Source organism: Vitis vinifera, chromosome 6 (genome assembly GCF_030704535.1).
Source record: "Vitis vinifera cultivar Pinot Noir 40024 chromosome 6, ASM3070453v1".
NCBI classification, from domain to species: domain Eukaryota; kingdom Viridiplantae; phylum Streptophyta; class Magnoliopsida; order Vitales; family Vitaceae; genus Vitis; species Vitis vinifera.
In genome coordinates this window covers 2,050,422-2,065,733 of record NC_081810.1, presented here as the reverse complement: position 1 = coordinate 2,065,733, position 15,312 = coordinate 2,050,422, and the positions used below count along the sequence as shown (strand labels likewise).

General features: G+C 31.6%; 1 protein-coding gene and 1 long non-coding RNA gene across 2 annotated transcripts; one reads left to right on the top strand and one right to left on the bottom strand.

Moving 5' to 3' along the window:
- Positions 1-5,022: 5,022 nt before the first annotated feature.
- On the bottom strand, positions 5,023-12,065 carry LOC132253925 (uncharacterized). Its single transcript, XR_009465811.1, has 2 exons — positions 11,739-12,065; positions 5,023-5,495 (listed from the first exon to the last, which is right to left on the bottom strand). It is a non-coding gene; the product is annotated as an uncharacterized LOC132253925 (long non-coding RNA).
- LOC104879584 (protein NRT1/ PTR FAMILY 5.4) lies at positions 5,320-8,719 on the top strand. Its single transcript, XM_010652973.3, has 4 exons — positions 5,320-5,464; positions 6,367-6,587; positions 6,835-7,370; positions 7,783-8,719. The coding sequence occupies exons 1-4, from the start codon at positions 5,320-5,322 to the stop codon at positions 8,552-8,554; spliced, it is 1,674 nt and encodes a 557-aa protein (XP_010651275.2). The 3' UTR covers positions 8,555-8,719.
- Positions 12,066-15,312: the final 3,247 nt, after the last annotated feature.

Here is a 15,312-nt window from a genome sequence, read left to right as displayed (position 1 = left end):
TGCCCCTTTCATAGTTGAGTGCTATAGTCCAAAGAGGTTAAAGGAAAAACATCACTACAAATATCCATCTCCTCTAATCATTTGTATCAAACTTTCCATGGTTGGAAATCTCATCTCAAGAGCATCCAACCATCCCCTTATCGTGAAATTAGATATAAATAATTTTTTGTTATGGTGTCAACAAGTGATGGCAACCAATTAAGGCCATGGTCGGCAACATTTTATCTTATAAGAAAAATCATATTTTCTACCATTTCTAATTGAATATGATTAAAAAAGTTGCCAAGTTAATCATGCTTTCATCACATGGCAACAATAAGATCCAACTCTTTGTTTGTTGGCTTTTATCCTTGATGAGCGAAAACATTCTTCCACATATGGTTGGATCTAGCATGTATATGGAAGCTCTTATACCATTTGTTAGAAAAGATTACAACATCCAAATGTAATACAGAAAAATAAAATAAAATAAAATAAATGGCTCAATATACCTACATCCACAGAAAAAGGGAAATCAAATTTATTATAAACATTAAGATTACGCATTTCAAACTCTCTCAATCTTTCTCTATCCAAAACCTAATACACCCTTTGCCTATATCTCTTAAATCTTTTCTTACTTTTTTCTTCTATCTCTCTAAATATATCATAAAACCATATATTTATGGTCTTATGGATTAACCCTAAACCAATAGTATCTTAATCCTAGTCAAATTTTAAAAAGTAATTTACTAAGACACAAACTACATAATTATTGGCTTTCCTAAAAACAAAAAATAAATAATTTGATTCAAATTTCAATAGATTCAACAACTCCTTTGAAATCTGGTTGAGGTTAGAGAAACTTTTCACCTTTCAATCTAAAACATGAATCATGCAACACAGAATGTAGCTTCAAACTATGAAGAAAGGAGGATTGATCATGGTTGAGTACCTTCTCAAAATGAAAGGTATTGTTGATGCCCTAGCCTCCACCAATCATGTTGTCTTTAAAGAAGATCAAATATTGCTCGTTCTTGCTAGCTTAGGCCTCGAGTATGATGCCTTTATTGTCTTTATTACTTCAAGAAGTGAACCATTCAAGTTTGAAGATATTGCAACATTGCTAAAGGTATATGAGACTAGACTATAATAACATCGTCACAACACAGTTGAGACAAGTTCTTTGGATATTAATACAACCACATCAAACTCTAATATCACACTTCAATTTGGTCAAGGAAGAAGACTCTATCACAATATAGGAGGAAGACGATCAAACTATTCACCTCAACATGGAAGAGGACGAGCCAATGGTTGATATCATCAAAGCATAAAACCATAATGTCAAATTTTCCATAAACAAGTCACACATATGTTCAATGCTTCCATATATTTGATCAAGAATTTCAAGCTTAAAATTATACCTTTGATCCTTATTACATGACTGCTATGATTGCAACTCTTGAAGCAGTAAATGACTCTTGTTAGTTCCTAGACTTAGGAGCTACCAATCATTGTACACTAGAACTTGAAAATCTTATGAATAAGTCGACTTATGATGGTCTTGAAAAAATATACATGGGCAATGGAGAGTCCATATCTCATATAGGAGAAACATTTTGCACTTTGCATATTCATCATGTGCTTTCCGTCTTTGAAACCTTTGGTACTTTGGTGCAACAACTTTAGCTCTATTGCCTTTACTAATAATCCAGTCTTTCATGCTTGAACAAAATATATTGAGATAGAGATGCATTTTGTTTGTGACAAGGTTGTTCAACATAAGCTCTATTCAACATGTTTCTTTTCTTAACTAGGTTGCTGATATTTGAACTAAACCTCCCTCTGTCATCCATTTTCAACATTTCTAAGACAAGCTTCATGTTATCCCCCCTCACGTTTGAAGGGTGTGTGTGCACTATACTTGAAGAAAGAAAAAATGGACACTTCTCATGCAAACATTTTAGTGGAACTTGTGTTAAGCTTGAAAAGGCAATTCAAGGAGACAACTTTAATAGTTCCTCAAAACTTCTCATTGTGTTTGATACAATCATTTAGTTGTGGTGAAGAAGAAGATCATGTGCAACAAAATTCAAGCATGAGGGAGTTGAATGTATAGGTTAGCTAGGGCCCAGTTTGTTATAAAGAAATATTTTTGGTTATGAATAACATAATCCAACCTTTGTATCTTATGAAAAACAATTGAATAGATAAAGTATTACATTAATGTATTGATGATTTGTAATAATCAAGGATGAAAATATTGCGATATAACGGTGAAATATCGTGTATCAGTAACCTTTGACATGGTACATGTAGGAGAAATATCGAAGACATGATATTTCCATAAAATCAACTATTTTTCGATGATATATTGATTTTTCGATTGACGTGTTGATATTTTAATACCACGTCATCCATTTTTTTTCTTTTTTTCAAAAATCTTACAATGGGCTAAGTCTCCAGCCTACATTCTCGCACCAACTAGCCCAGCCTAGCCTAACACACTTTGCACTCTTGGGAATCTCCTATACTTAAATGCACCTTTGTTTGTTTTTTTATTTTTATTTTTTACCTTTTTGAAGATAATTGGAGGCTAAGGGGATTTAAATCCTTAACCTCACGCTCACAAGAACCCCCTATCACTAACTGACCAATCATTCTTAACATTATCGAACATATTTTATATATATCTATATTATCGACATTAAATATATAACCCATATGTATATCAACAAATATCATAAATTAATTAGAATAAAATTATTATAAATTAATTAATTTGGGTTATTATGTCTTTTATATAATAACTAAATACAAGATAAAAATACATGAAGTATGTTTTCAAGTTATAAACAATATATCACAACTTATATTTTACATATATCAATTTTTTTTTTTAACAAAACAACCTCAATATTTATATTAGTAGTTTTTATATCATTTTTTTTTTATAATTTTTCACAATATTTTCATGAGTTTTTTTTTTAATTAATTTTTGACTTATTAATATTTTAAGTCAAAATATCCAACAATATATCTTCAAAATTCCTGTAAAATCAAAGTATCGATATATTTATGATTACTGATACTTTTTCATTCTTGGTAATAATATAATTATGATTCACTTATACACAAAACATACATATTTGATGACAACTTTTTTTTTTTTTTTAAATATAAAAATATAAATATTAAAGGCAAATAAATTGCTAATTTTATATTTTATTCTTATTTTTTTTCTTTTTTTTTTCGTAAAGTCTAAGTTTTCTTGTTAGAAATTTAGGCATTTCTTAATTAATAATCTAACTTTTAAATTTAATATAATTAAATTTGAAATATAAAATACTTTGATCTCGTAACACTTGAAATATAAAGTATTATTTCTATTTTTGGTTTCGTAAAATATTTTATTTTTGAATCCCGTTTGAAATAGACAATTCTAATCCCCAAGATGCAACACTCGAAGTCAAACTTAATACCATGTGAAATCATTTTTGGAAACAAAACAATCATTATTGAAATGATTTCACATGTCATGCCAAAGTGTGTTTCAACATCATGATTTGTTACAAGAAAAAAAAACAAACTTTTTTAATTTTAGTTGTATGATTTTAAACTGAGACACATTAGACTTGGACAAGTAAAAGGTTCCATAATAAGTAGTTTTAAAAGCATTGAAAAGTCCACAACAATGATATTTTCGGTAGTATCATTTTTTCCATCCTTATCCTCCTAGGAGAAAGGATTTTTTTTTTCCTTCTCAAAATGATATTATTTCAAGAAAATATTTTTTAAATACCCCATTAAAACAAAGGGAAAAAAAAGAAAAGGAAATTCTTCAATTTATAAGATAAAATACAAAAAAAGAAAAAAAATAAAATTTTTAAAATATGAAAAAAAATTAGTAAGACCATGTTCGGTTCCTCAAAATTTTGAGAAAGAAAGACCAAAAAAAAAAAAAAAAGAAAAGAAAAATAAAAAAGAAAGAAAGAAATAAAATCAAAATCAATAAATTATTCATATGTACTACTTGAAACTCATTCATCTTATTTTTCCTATATTTATATAAAAATTAAATATTTTTAAAATAAATAAAATTTTAATTAATTTTAATTTAGGATTAATTGGTTAAAAATATGAAAAGATTCAAAATTTGTAAAAACTATCACCTTTAACCTATTTTTGATATAAATACCTTTTAATGTTTCGTGTTTTAAAATAAAGAATTATTTTTACAAGAAAAAAATGAAGATATTTGTGTTAAAAATGAATATTTTATCGGATTGAAAGAAGTGGAAGGTTAGTTTCATAAACTTGAGATAATTTCACTCATTTTAATCGAATAACCCTTAAATTTAAACAAATATGAAAAAAAAAAAAATTCTAAACAATTTTTTTCCTTAATACCTTATGGCTATGTTTGGTTCCCGGAAAGTACAAAGGAAAGAAAAAAAATGCTAAGGAAAATAATTTTCTCATGTTTGGTTGTCCTATGAAAAATATCAAAGAAAATCAAATATAATTAAAACTAATTAAAAACTTATGTATTTTTAAATTATTTAATCTTTATATTGATGAGTTAAAATAAATAAAATGAGTTTGAAGTAACAAAAAAAAATAATTTATCAACTTTTAATCTATTTTTTCATTTTCCTTCATTTTTTCTTTTCTTCTACTTTTCCTTTATATTTTCTTTCCCTCGCATTTTCCCTCAAATTTTCCGGGAACCAAACATAGCCTATGGGAACAGAACATAACCTAAATCTATATTTTATTTTAACTTTTTTTTTTCTTCTCGTCTTATTTTCTCTCAAAATTTTCAAAAACTGCACATGACAATGTTGAAGGGATAAAGACTCTAGTAACTCTGTACTACAGTTACTGCTGCCAATGCCTGACCCTACCAGCAACCGTGGGTGAACTTGGGACAACATGCCCAGAAAGTGCAGCAAAATGAATGTAGAATAGCCTGGAAAACGCCCAGCAGATTTGATGCCCAACATGTAGGAATTTTACGCGGTTGAGGGACATCCAAGAAGTAGCCAAGTAGCTTCCAACTCCATGCTTTTTTCTTTGCTTTCATTTTTGAGAGTGACTTTGAAAACGAGACAAAAAACTATAACTATTTAGACTCTGAAACTGGACTCAAACTTGAGCTCCAAGCTGGTATCTGTTGGACTCAGAAACTTGACCTCCAAGCTAGTAAGAATTACTCTCTACTTCTGCTGACTGGTGTCTTCTCACTTTCGCTTCTTTTTACTAAGAAATTAAAACAAAGGGTTTCCTAACAGTTGGGTGTTTACAGACAGAAGAAGCAGCCTGCAGCCCAGAATAATGGAAAATTCATTCTTGAACCTCTGTCACAGGGTAGATTCCTGTTTCTATCTTTTCTGCTTTCCCTTTCTGGAGACAACAAGAAGGACCCGTGCGTGGATGGGCTATTACATTTGCTTCTGTAAAGCTGCGCCATTTGTATCAGGTACTAATACTGCTTAATCTTGACTAGAGCCCTGCAATTTCCAGTGCGAGACAAATTCAAACACCTACTATATCATTTTGATGAAAATAGATGTTGCTTAATCTGGACTTTGTGGGTTGACTAGGTGAAGACCGACATCGTTGGTGTTGAATATTGTCAAATGGAAGCAGAAAAAAGCTATTGCATGCAAGTCCTTTTCTCGCTTCATACTGACTATGGAGATGCAAATACCAAGGAATAGTAGCACTACAGTAGCTAGTTTGTGGATGATATTTTGCCTAGATGTTTACCAAAAACCATATGTGAAAATATGTAACATATCTGGGTATGCTACTGCATTTCTATATTTTCAATGGTCAAGTAGAAATCAAGGCAAAAGATCCCATGAAATCTTGGTTGCAGAGTGAGAAACAGAGCCCAAACCCCAGTCTGATTTGTTCTAAATACTTGCAAAATTGTTCACAACATCAACCACATCCTATGACCCAACCATTTGATTTGCATACTACTTTCAAAACCTAAAATTGGTATTTTCCTTCTAAATATTAACAAGATATGGATAGGAAGCTAATAAAAGGCTTAATGGATACCCATTACACAAAAGAAGAATAACAAGAGTGTCCACACAACACAAAGATCCCAACATATTAATAAAATCTAATAAAGATCAGACCCTATCATATCAACAAAATCTAGTAAAAAGTAATCTTCTCCCAAATAATGACTCTATTGTCCACACAAAATGATTAAATGACGAGCTTTATGACCTTCTGGAAGCAGCCACTTCCACCTGCAAAGACCTTTTTGTTATTGTTGGAATGAGGAAATGTTAAGGGGCTTTTCTAATTAGGGAGTCCAAGCGGATTAAAGTTTGTCATGTAACCTTGTAAACTCTACTTCAGGTTTGGTTTACAGCCACAAGTTTGCAGAATATGTAGTGGTGTCTGTGCTGATTACATATTTCACTGACACTTGGAAGGAAGACAATCTCCTCAAAGCAGTAGCCATTGTGAATGTACAAGAGGGGCTGTCTACAACCATGGTGATTGTCATGACTTACATCTCAGAAGCCCACATATTGCGCCTCAAAGTGATCATCTGTTCAACTGCAGCCTATATTACTGTGAGTTTATTCTGTCTAAATGTGTATAATCTGACATCTAAGAAGAAATAATTGATGAGTAATAACATTATGTTTGTCCTCATTAGAAAAAACTATATACAAAAGGCTATTAGTTCATTATCTTCATGTAGGAAAGATGGATAGCAATGCCTCTTCCCTTAATAATTAATACCAACATCTGTTGCATATTGTATACTATTTTTGTTAACCTTTTGTTCTGAAAAGAAACCAAAAATTGTTCCTGCAGGGTCTGGTGTTGTTATACCTTTCAGCCTTGAAACTAATAATTCAAAGTACTGAAGTTGGACTATTCTACATGATTGTTGTTCTAATAGCAGTCGGAAAAGCAGGAGGGCAGCCTATTTTAGAAGGATATCTTGTTGATCAGTTAAGAAACCATGAACCAAACCCAGAGATTAATGAGGATCGTGTAGAGGCTCGAAGAAAATTTTGGTGGTCCATTGCCTGCTTGAGTGCATATGTCAGTCCCTGGATTTTTTTTGGAGCTTCTTGGCCAAGAAAATTCATTTATTCAGCATCTTTGATGGGAGCTGCTGGCTTGCTGTTCTTGTGTGCTATCCCCTTCTACCATCACAGTGAACGGACAGGGAGTAATCTTACCAATGTTTTCCTTGTCTTTAAGGCTGCCCTATTGAAAAGGCACCTTGACTACCCTTCTACACATGATAAGTTCCACATGAATGATGAAATTCTTAGCCCTCATCGGTTCATCAAGCAAAATGGACATCAACTCTACTTGGCACCTCAAGTCAAATTCTTCAGGTCTCTCTCTCTCTCTCTCTCTAAATATATATATATTCTTAGCCTTCATCACATACATACATACATACATACATGTACAAATAAATTCTTAGCCCTCATCAGTTCTTCAAGAAAAATGGAGAGATCAACTCTACTTCACACCTCAAGTCAAATTCTTTAGTTCTCTCTCTCTTTCTCTGTCTGTCTGTCTGTCAGTCTAGTTCTTCAAGCAAAATGGACATCAGCCCTACTTGGCACCTCAAATCAAATTCTTCAGGTCTCTCTCTTTATATCTATCTATCTATCTATCTATCTATTTCTATCTCTACATGCACAAACACACACACACATACAAGTAAACTCCTTTAATATTTATCAATATAAAAGTAGGAAAGTTGGTGTCAATGTAAGATATAAACTCTTTGGATTGCAGATGGTTAGACAAAGCTGCCATTAAAGAATCCTCTTCTCTTAGTGTAAAAGAACAAGAAAGTGAAGGACGGCTTTTCACTGTAACACAAGTAAAGGAAATAAAGCTTCTTTTGACAATGGTTCCTATGTGGAGTACCTTCATCGGGTTCGGTCTGGTTCTGTCGACAGCAAACACTTTCTTTACCGAGCAAGGAAATGATATGGAAGAGACAGTCTCCATCTATATTCTTCTTTTGGTTAGGTACATATTCAGAGGCACAATGTCATATCTATATAACCTATCATTCTCCAGAAAGATCCCTAAAGCACAACAAAATCTTCGTCAAATATTGAGAATTTGGATTGGTATGGTGCTGTCTGTATTCTGCTGCAGTGTTGCATGGCGGGTTGAGGTTCGCAGGTTGAAGATAGTTTACAAGAGTGATTTAGTAGACAAGCCAAAAGACACAATACCCATGAGTAACTTATGGCTAGCTCCACAGTTCTTCCTGTTGGGTCTTATGGAAGGGTTTGCTATCGATGGGCTAGTCGAGTTCTTCAGTAATCACGTTTCAGAATCCATGGTGGGATATGGATCAGCAATCAATGACTGTGTTATAGGGATTGGAAGCTTCCTCAATGGACTTTGTGTTTATACATTTAGAGGGTGGTTTGCTGACACCATAAACCACAGTCGTCTGGACCAATATTACCGTATGCTAGTAGTGGTCGCTTTTATAAACCTGTGCTACTATTGGTGGATCTCAATTACCATTTACAGCAAAGCACAATAAGGAAAAATCCGAAAGTGCAGCAAATGATATTTAGCTTTAGCTTCAATCCATTTTTTAGTTTGTTGTATTCCTTGAAAAGAGTAGTTTTTCCTATTACTATTTTGACACCTGTTTTGCTGCATATTGGTTTATTCATTATTCTATGTATTAATTTTACAATTGTTTTTTTTTTCTTAGTCTATTTATTTGTCTATATGTCCAGTATTTGTGCATGGACATTACACTTGTGTTAGATTTATTTCCACTCACCTCAAAATAAATTTTAGCAAAAATTGAGTGACTATACAGTCAGGGGACTGGACCTTTTTCTTTCCATGATCAATTCGGTTTTCCCATCTCTCACATGCAGAATTGGCAATGAGGATAACAGTCTAAAACATGGAAATTTTCCTTCTGCTCTATTGCTCTCTTGATATTATCAAACTTCCCCAGTACTTAAGTGGCATAGATAGAATAGAGGAATGGGCCTATGTGACCCAAGGTTTGTCTCATTGATGAGGTGCATTCCCCATTATAAAAATGTGTGTGTGAGAGGGAGGGCTTAAAGGGCCCTCATAACTTTAAAACGCATTTACAAGGTGAAGAGGAGCCCATACACATGTAGCCTCAAGAACTTTTTCCCTTATCCAATGTGTGTCCCATGGGATTGTCGGACCCAACAGACAAACACCCTTCACAAGGCCAAACAAATCCCCATATCGGGATCGGAGACTGGCTTTGATACCATTTGTAATAACCTGCTTCCAACTATGTAAATATTGTCTATTTTGGTGTAAAGGAGCCTTCATTGCTTTAAAATACGTTTACAAGGTTAAGAGGAGCTTATATATATACAGCGTTAGGAACTTTTCTCCTATCCAATGTGGAATATCATAGAGCAGGAGTGCGGGGGGTGGGGGGTAGGGGATGGAAACGAAAGCAAGTTGGGAATTTGAAGACTTACTTCTTATGGGAACTCAACTTGTTAATCAATTAACATGAATTCACTGGTTCATAGTGGAATTGATCTCCTCCCTTGTGGATATAGTTAGTTCTCATTGAACAAGTGGTTTAAGAGATTTTGGTGAATGTTTAGATTGTACGAAACTACAATGGAGATGATGAAGATGGTGAATACCAACTTCAATGTAGAGAATTTCATTGTGAGGAAGAACTTTGAACTATAGCAAAGAAGAACTTTGAACTATAGCAAAGGGAAAACTTCTTGTTTCCACACATCCATTTTAAGAACAGGCATTTAGATGGATATGATTGCATATATGATGCATAGCACATCATAAAAAATACTCTAGAAGAGAATTTTCCATTAATAGAATCATAACAAATACAAACTTCATACAATTCCTATTAATCTATCCAACAACACTGCTCTGACAACCATTCACAACCAGATTACCAAAGCCCATCTCATTATCATCAACATCATATTGCTGTTGTCATGAAAAACATGAATCTCCTTCCCTAAAATAAGTTTTAACGAAACAAATCTGTGTTTTTTTAATAGCTAGATATGAAACAATCTGTTAAATAGCCCAAATGCTTTTCACTTTAAAATAAGACTTAATGGAACAAAATTTATTTCTTTTCATGCTTACCATACTTTCTATCTGCAAAATAAACTTTCATGCTTTTTAATGATTTCTAGACAGGTTGATGGAATTTATTTATTTCTTCAAATAATTTCTCATGTAACAAATTCCATCAGATCAACAAACACTGTAATTAATCCTTTTTCACTTGAAAACTCAATCATTTTATTCATTTTAAGTTTCTTATTCACATCAACAGAAGGAATGAAAAAGGGCACTTGAACTATGACTGTGCTTTTAGAATCCCAAATTATTTAATTTCTTAGTATATTTCATATATTTTTTTCCATTATGTCTTATATGTTTACATCAACTTAATTATTTTAAGTAAATCAAGCTCCTGGTTATCAGCAAAGACCAGATATTCAGCTTAATTATGTTAGGCAACTCAAGCTGCTGATTCATCGGCAAGGATTTCATTTTAGTCATAACTAATATATTGCACAAAAGAAGTACATGTTTTATATAATGAGAGTTCTAATGGAGTGCTTTCTTTTCCTTTTGGTTTTTCATCTTTTATACCTTAGCATGCTTTGGGTTTTGGTTACATAGATGACCACTTGGACAACATATATGTGTTTTAGGTGTCAGTTTGCACGGATTTTTTGTGATGCTGCATTGTATTTTCCTAGGAAATAAGATATGTATCCAGCAGCTGTCATGGGAGATCAGTACTAACTCAATTCCGGAAGGTTGTCAATGTTGCCGATTTTGAACTTCAATATTCGGCTCAACATAGTTTTAGGATGTCACATTAGGCAATCTGGAAGTTTCATTCATCTAGTTCAGATGTGTAAGTTCTGACATTCAGCTTGGCAAATTTTGGAATGATAATTGGATCTAGGATGACATGGCACTCCGTTTGAGCAGGAAGAGTTTTGGAGTTTGGGGTTGGTGGACAAGATGTGTCACTGAAAAGAGATTGATGCCTACTATTGAGCTTCTCAATCACTTGGTTTAGAAATTATAGTTTTAGGTCACAGGAAAATGAAAAAAAAAGAAGTGCAATGCACCCAAGGTCCACCACAAAAACATATAAAAAAAAAAGAAAAAAAAGAAAAAAAGAAAAAACACCCAAAGATATAAACAAGGCTCCTAATTGTAACTTTTTAAAAGTCATTATCTCAATCAATTTAGAGGGCCAACTTAGCAAAAGATATAAACAAAAAAATCTGAAAAGAATTGATCTACTACTCTAAATCATGAATCCAATTCCCTCAAATTTGTCAAAGTTTTTGCAACTAATTAGATTGACTAGTCCTACAAAAAAAAAGATGAACAGTGACCTAGAAGATTCTACATTCTGCAACATATCAACTGAATGTTAAAGCCTTATATACTCCCTTCTTCCAGCTTTTAAGAAATTTGAAAGGTAGATTCACTCAGGTTATATTGCTGACTTTCATTAAAATCATTCCAATAGAAAATAAGACATCAATCAAATGAAATACGATTCAGAGAATTTCAATCCCTCCTCCTATCATTCCATAACAAGCAATTCAAAATCCCTATTCCAAATTTATCTCATCACAGCAGAGAAAATTTTAACAGTAAAATAAGCAAATCATTACATTCATTTAGGTTATAGAACTTACCATGAAACAGATGAAGCCACCAAAATTCAGTTTGGAAGTTGAAATCGGCGGGGTAGCTCCGAAATCCCAGAAAGAAGTGGAAGCAATTTTCCTGGAAAACAGAGGTTGATTTAGTTCAACAATTTGGCATCCAAACACCGTAGAACTCCAAAAGCCAATAGAGACTCGTTTTTCCAAACGCATTCTTTGCATAGAACTCGAGTATTGCGAATTTAATCATTCTTTTTTCTCATCAGTTTTTTCTATCCCCCCAAACACCCTCCTTTGAAAAATTATCCCTCGTCCCAAATTCCACAGAGTTGACTATGAGGAAGAACTGCCAAGCAGAATTACCTGCAATAGATTGACGGGTCGTTGAGGTTGGGACCGTAGGGTTGAGTACTGACTTTTTCAAATTCATCATTTGTAAATTTATACCAAAATTTAATATTAAGTAACATATTATTTTGAGATAGTAACAAAAAAGAAAAAAAAAAAAGAAGAAGCATAATATAATTATATTTGACATTTTTTATTTTAAAGTTATTTAAAAAGACATAAACAAAATATTTAAATTATAAATATTATAAAACATCAAATCCGTTGGTTCATGTTGTGCTCGGATTGTCCAAAAAAAAAAAATTGTCATAATCCTTCCAAACATAGATTTGGTAAATGACAAAAAACAAAAATAAAAATAAAATTAATGAAATATATTCTATCTAATACTTACCAAAATTTAATACCTAACAACATTTACTAAATTCTTTATTATTTTTCATTTTTTAAAATAATTTTTATTTAAAATAAATGCTTTTAATTACTTTAGTTTGGAATATGATTTTATTTTTCAATTTTTATTTTTATTTTCTAAAAAAAATATTTCCTTTTTTTTTTCTTGAAAACATATTAATATATATATATATATATATATTTAATTTTCTAAAAACAGTTTTTATTTCTTATTTTTCTTTTCTTGAAAACACTTTTTTTTTAAAGTAAAAACTAATTTAAAAATAAAATAAAATTTTTGAATTTTTGTTTAATTATGAGTTTTCACGGTTTTTTTAAAAATAAAATCAATATAACTCCAATTTTCCTAAACCATAAATAACCCCTTTTTTTTTTTACTTATAAACATGCAAATATGCAAACATACTTCAACTTATAAATATGAAGATAAGGAAATACCCTTTTTAGACTTATAAATATGTAAATAGGGAAATAAATATACTATAAAATACATTGCTAGGAATCTAGGATTTCTCCATTCCCTTACCCTGAATCGTGTAGGTGCATGCAAAATTACTTTAGACCTCTAGATCCTATACAATGGAAGCAAAGAAAAACACATATTTTTACAATTCTAGGATCAAAAGGAAAGCCATTAGAGAACTTTACCTTTGATTTGGATGTTCCCAAATTAATTTTGCTTGGAGAACATGAAGAACAATGAATTTGGAAGTCTCATACACACCTTTTGATGACTCAAACCACACCTCTTGATGACTCGAGCCACGATCTTGACACTCCAAAGTGTGAACTTTGGAACGGATGATCTCTTAGCTCTCACTATCTCTCTCTTTCTCTAGAGGTGGAAGACAAAATCTCTTTAAAAGTTATGGAAACCTTAACCTCCATGGGGGTATTTATGGGGTTTCCTTACTAGGCTTAAATGATTTGAGCCCACCAAGGTTTGAGTCATTTAATCTAACCCAAAATGGGTCATAATTGATTAATTAACCACATATGATTATCTAATTAATCAATTAGTCAAATCCAAAGAACTTGTTCATTATCTCTTATACAATCTTGCATAATTACCAAAACATCCTTATGCACAAGAATGAACCAAAAGTCAATTCAACCTTCATAAACCGTGTCATTATGGTATATGAGCTTAGAGTGGGACCATTAAGACCCATAGGAGTACTGAGTTCCTCAGAAACTAATTATGAAGTTGATTCAATATTCCACTAAAGAGAATCAATTGGACTCTAGTATCTTATATAAATAATAATGAGATGAAGCTTGAGGTCCGTGACCAGTAATCCATTGTATGCAGACTTCCCATGAACTAATGTTCATAATCTAACAAGATAGTGCTATCTCCTATCAAGATTATCTCTCTAATCATTGAGTTATAGATTCCACTTATTATATGATTAATTGACATATTTTAGCTTTAATGAACATACGTTAAATTTCCAATAAAGGAAATGCTATGACCATAGTCTTCTAGATCACATGTCATTTGGATCACCCAATGGAACACACTATCTCAATCCATGAAATATCATGGTGCATTTATTAAGAATACTTATTACCACCAGTCTACATCAACAGTTACCCAATCCATAAGGATATATGACAATTTTAGGGTCTCACCCATATGTCAAAGTCTCATGTTAACTTTGATATAAGCTCAATAACCTCTTAAGGTTGAGAGTTCATGCAATATAATAACTTGGTGAATCATGACAATTGATAGCCTTGTGTCATGATTCATCGTAGGTCTTGTCCAATGTGCACCACATGCAATAGTACACTCACCATGGGAAAACCATTCCGAAAACCAAGACAAGTTATCCCTTAAATTATGAGGTAATGTACTATAGTTTCAGATGGATAACCCAAATCCATGGACCAATTGTGGATAACTCATCACTCTACAAGGAATCTATGACTTGGATCTTCTGTACAATTCCTAATGCACCCAAGTCATGTACAATGTAAGTAATATAGGGTATGTATGTTCAAATAACCAATTAATACAAATAAGATATTTAAGAGAAATCAAGAAACATAAATAAATAAATTTATAAATGAATTTTAATATGTTACATCACGTCATACTTTCCATGACTTAATTCCAACATATGATACCATGTTTATGATACATGACTTTTCGCCAAACAAAACTATGATACCATGTTTCCTAAATATTTAAGCCTATAGGATTTAGATTCACAATATATGTCATGCTCTTTTAACATATAAAATATCATGATATGAGATCATAAGAGATAATTTAAAATAATTTAATAAAATATTATAATATATTTTTAATTAATCAAATAAACTATTTTGATATAAATATATATACATGTTAGTTCATCACATAAAGATAAAAAAAAATTCAAATATAATAAAAATTAAGGTTAATTTCATTCACATCCTCTTAGGTTTCAATTAAATACATCTAATTCTATAGGTTTGAAATTTCATCAAATACCTTCCCCATCCTTTTCATTTCTTATTTTCACTTTCCTCCCCTTTCAATCAAAATAAGGAAGGTGTATGATAAAATTTCAAACATATGAGGGTTAGAAATATTTAGCCAAAACCTCAGGGGAGATTTTTAATTTTTTCATTATTTTATATAAAAGAATATATATATATATATATATATATATTATAAAAGATTCAAAAAAATTTCATTATATCTATATTTCATTTATTTATTTTCATACTTTTTTCTTCAAAACCTTATTACCCAAATGCAGTAAATTTATTGACAAGAAGATGTTAAAATTAGGAATGACTACTCATGTTGGTGGGTTATGTTTGTGTTGTGCTAAAATCTAGACATTCG